The following is a 4,525-nucleotide window of genomic DNA, read 5'->3' as shown; positions in this document are numbered from 1 at the left end:
GAGATCCTGAAAAATTGAGGCCATTTGAGACTTTCACAAGCATGGAGTGTTAAGAGACTGAACCAACAAATATTATCCGTGTACACCTTTACATATCATAACTGCATTCTAATCAGATTTTGACAGATCATTTTGCTCTAATCCTTTTCAGCACATTCTTAATGAAATGCTCTTGTAAATAATTGGCTAAACCAATCGCCCATTCTGATGTCAACTTTTCCTCCTGTGTGTGAATCTACAGAGGTCTTCATTACGCAGATGTTTTCATCTTTCTCTTCTGTGTTTTGTCTTAATATTTGCTGTTGCAAGATGTTCCCCCTAAAATAGGTTATGTGCTGTGTATTTAAGATCTAATCTAAAAAACGGAGAGCTTGCTTTGTTAGAACACATTTGCCCAGACATAGCTTGGTCATGTAGACAATGAACTGAATTCTAGTAACTAATGTATTGTCTTAAAACTTTCACTTGTCTTAAAATATTTATTAAAATAAAATAAAAGTTTCACTTTTTGAAAATCATAATAAACTTCTCTCAATAAAATCTTCTGATTTAAGGGTTTCCCTCCCTCAGCTCTTCTGAAGAATGAAGTAAATTTATTTAAGGCTATGAAAGAAGCCCAACTTGTGTTTTATGCCTGTTCACTTATTTTAGGCTGGATTCAACTAATGGGTCGTGCCAGCGAAAGCCCAGGTAAGGCCTTCTGCTGTCACAACAGGTCTTTCCAAACTTCTGCAGCCCCCCCCCTTTGGTTCTGAGTGGTCCAAAATGCTTGCGCTGGTGGAATTGTCATCTTGGCGCCACATTGAATTCCTCCTAAACCTCCCTCCAGCTTTATGGCGGATGGTCTGTTCATGTGACTACTGTGGCTTCTGAGCTGGGAAAGTATTTTTCCAGCAGCAATTTTCTATACTTCATGAACCATTATTATTAATTTCATTTCTATACCGCTTTATATTTTTAAGAATCTCAAAGCGGTTTGCAGCATATTAAAACATCAATAAAACAATCTGAAGAAAGTCAAATAGAAAACAAAAACATTATCTTAAAGATTTCAAAAAAAAATATTACAAAGGCGGTCAACTACAGCATACATATTTAACACAAAGGTAAATCTTAAGCATTTAAAAGCAACACATTCCTAAGTGAAGTCAAATGCACATTTAAAATAGCATAATTAATGAGAATAAAACCCTGCACTTAGGAGCCTCTCTGATCACAGAAGTAGCTTTTGCCCCTAGCATTTAGTAATGCATATATCTTGCATGATATATTGCAGCATTTGGGTTATGCAGGTCGGGGGAAGTGGACCTGCCAGAATTTTCTCATTTGGAAAAGCCAAATAGTGTCATAGTGAAGTCTTCAAGGTGGAATCTACACAAAAATAGAAAATGCTGTGAAAATGCTTTTTTTTAAAAAGACGTTTTGGAAAAATACTTTTAATTTTGCTTAGCTCACTGTCGCCATCTAGTGTCACATTTGTATATTGCACTTTACAACACATTTAAAATGTTTTATTTGCAGCTGTGTAGCTGAGTCCCAAGTCAGACTTGCTACTTTTTCATATAGTGTGTTAATGTAGAAAAGCCCCTATAAAAGAAACTGCCAGCAAGGGATGATGTCTTCTTTCATATGTTTCAGCTGCACAGCTTACTCCCTTGCCTCAAAATATTTTGTTGGGACTTGCTACCTGATAGGATGACACCAAGGATGCTGGCCAAGTAATCCTGATTCAATGTGGAGTGCCATTTAATTTCTGTCTCTGTTCTAGATTTAAGGATATTTTGTAAGCCACTGCGATCCTCTTGGGTCTATAAAGCAGGATATACATATTCTCCCTAATACAAAAAGTCTTGTGGCCTGTCTCAGTAACATTTTTATTACAGGAAGTGTTCTAATATCAAACATGTGTACGAATCTGTTTTCAATATTAGTGGGCAGCGTGTGGGTTTTGCTCCACTCCACTCCACGTTCACAGGTAGTTTTGACAATGTTGCAGGAAATATGCCCCAAATGCCCACAGGAACAGAAACAAGAAAACAATAGCAATTTAATATTCATGTGTTACTGTGCCTTTGGCATTGATACATTAAGGTTTTCAAAGGACTGATGCGAAGCTCCACATGGAAGGGTAACAGTTCTCAAATAAAAGTATTGTCAAGTAATGTTTGCAGCTGTATTAACTAAATTTTGTTTTCCTTTTTATAAATATTGAAATGGGGGCCCTCTAGCTTGCATCTCTAAAGCAGCCCTGCTCTTTCTGATTTGCCCACAACTGGAGTAGTTTAGTGATTCCCAGATTTAAAATTGAGCTGGCTATAAATTGAGCTTTGAATTCCTCCTCTGTTTTGTGGTGGGGGCTGTGCTAAGTCCTGCTTTTGGCAGTTTTGCTGCTGCAAGATCCAGGTCTGCCTTGGTGACTTCACAAAGGATCTCCAAGTGACCACCCCAAGAGGATATTATGAGTCCCCTGTCCTTTGCAGAGCAGGCCTGGATTAGTAGAGGCTTCAACAGCAGCAAGTTTAGGGGGAAAGAGAATTTGTGCTGCTCTAGGAAAGCTGACTAGCTGAGATGTGCAGAATACTTTCTTCCTTTGTGACCTGCTGCAGTGAGATGAGGAAGAGCTAGCCTACAGGTTGCACCCCAGAAGAAACAGGACTGCAGCAGCCATGGCTTCTCCCGCGGTTTCACGTCTCTCCCAACCATGCATTTGCGAGATTTGCGACTGTGGGTATGTATATGCCGTGTGCTGGCTTGCGCAATCATAGATAAAGATACACACCTCCATCCCCATTCACGGTTAAGTCGCTTTTGCAGAGCTGTTACAAACAGACAGAATCTCTCGCTGTGTTGTGATCCGTGGTCCCGTGGCCAAGGATGTATATGAGTTGATTTTCAGAACAGCCACGTGACTTTTAATGCCTTTACATAGCTCCATCTTTATTTCAGACAGTGTGATATATCAGTATATCATTATGTTTAGCTGGTGATATATTGTGATGTTTAAAACCAGCTATTGCCCAGCCCTACTGGGTGGCTGGTAGTAGCTGGCCTGACCTAGAAGTTTTGGGGGAAGGGTTGCTGGTAGGGATCTGGGTGGACATTCTTTGCAATCCGTAGTTTCTTCTGCTTGGTGTGAGTTTGCATTGCAAAACACATCAGGTCTTGGTTTTGCCCATTTTGTTCCTATGTGAATTGACTTGCATCCATAAACCGCCTTGCTTAGGACAGCTGTTGGTCGTCTAGTAGGGCTTTTCTGAACTGCATCAGCTATACTTTCCTGCAGTGGTAACCATCTCTATATGTTTTCTGGATATGCATTAGGACAGTACGTGTATAAACCAGTAGTGCAGCTTGATCACCGGGAACCTCAGGTTTTGTGATTGCAGAGGAAAACTTTTAACTATGAGGTGCCCATGGCAACTTTCTGATATCACTGGCTCTAAGCCCATGTGTTTTCATGGCTGTCCAGACATTGATTTCAACCTTGCAGTACTCCTTTTTTAATTCTACACCTCTGATGCAGTCCAGACATCGCATAAAGTCAGCATACTGACATTGGGTGACAGTTTTCTTGAGCCTCTGTGGGTCGTGACCTGGGTGCTCCTGCCTGTGCGAGAGGTTGCTTCAATCTCTACATCTGGAGCAATGTGTGTGGGCTCACAGCTGGGGAACTCAATGTGTTTGGTGGATTTGGCACAGAGCAGAAACACACACATCGCCCACTGTTAGTACATCTGTGTCTCCTTTATTTTGGGTACATTAACACTTTCCCTAGCCTTCCACATCTGTTGCTGTTTTTCCATGGCACTGACAGTGGTTTCAGATATATTTACAAAAGGAGTCGCGCTGGTGCTGAATTTGGTCCGCGTTTGCCTTAATCTCTCATTTATGGATACACTGGCTGCTCAGCTGTCTTTTTCCAAAGTGTCTACATTTCAGTGGTTGCGCCACGGACGCCATGCAGAGATGTCTGTGAGAAGCTGGTTTTTCAGCACAGCCAGCAGCAAAATAATGTTATTCCACAATTATTTGTATTTGCGGTGTGAAACTCTGTTTGCTTGACACAATTCAGCACAGTCCATCCTTTCCAGCTTGAAACAGGATTAAGTGTTGACAGTCTCCTCCAACCCATAATAAGAAAAGAATGAAGGGATTGAGTCTATAGATGAGGACAATAACTCACTGGAAGACCCAGAAGTGGGAACTTGTTTAAGAAGTATCTTTAAATGTTGGAATCTAGACTCGTAATAGTGTGCTGTAGTAGATATATATGGATTTGTGTGGTGATGAGCTCTCATATTCCTAGCAGATTTATCTGAATTCTTAACATTCCACCATACTTGTGTGATCAAGGATCTGAACCCAGGGTAGATCAGAGCAGGCTTGATTCTCAATGACTGGGGTTAGATGAGTCAGTAAACAGATGTACCCCACAGACTTCCCCACCTCTTAGGAATGAAAAGGTAAAGGACCCATGAACGGTTAAGTCCAGTCAATGGTGACTATGGTATTGCGGTGCTCATCT

The 4,525-nt window shown here is 40.9% G+C and overlaps 1 protein-coding gene across 2 annotated transcripts in view; it reads left to right on the top strand.

Moving 5' to 3' along the window:
* Positions 1-249: 249 nt before the first annotated feature.
* Positions 250-4,525, top strand: part of SAXO1 (stabilizer of axonemal microtubules 1) — a 34,372-nt gene continuing 30,096 nt past the window's right edge. The window contains exons 1-2 of one of the 2 annotated variants that reach the window (XM_053371824.1): positions 250-690; positions 2,607-2,728. In XM_053371824.1, the coding sequence (XP_053227799.1) occupies positions 2,667-2,728 (62 nt within the window). In that variant the 5' untranslated portion in view covers positions 250-690; positions 2,607-2,666. Of the gene's footprint in view, positions 691-1,138; positions 2,729-4,525 lie in introns of those variants that run through there. The other variant, XM_053371823.1, reaches the window with a different exon arrangement.

The sequence above is a fragment of the Podarcis raffonei genome, chromosome 17 (genome assembly GCF_027172205.1).
Source record: "Podarcis raffonei isolate rPodRaf1 chromosome 17, rPodRaf1.pri, whole genome shotgun sequence".
NCBI classification, from domain to species: Eukaryota; Metazoa; Chordata; class Lepidosauria; order Squamata; family Lacertidae; genus Podarcis; species Podarcis raffonei.
This window is presented reverse-complemented; position numbering and strand designations above follow the sequence as displayed.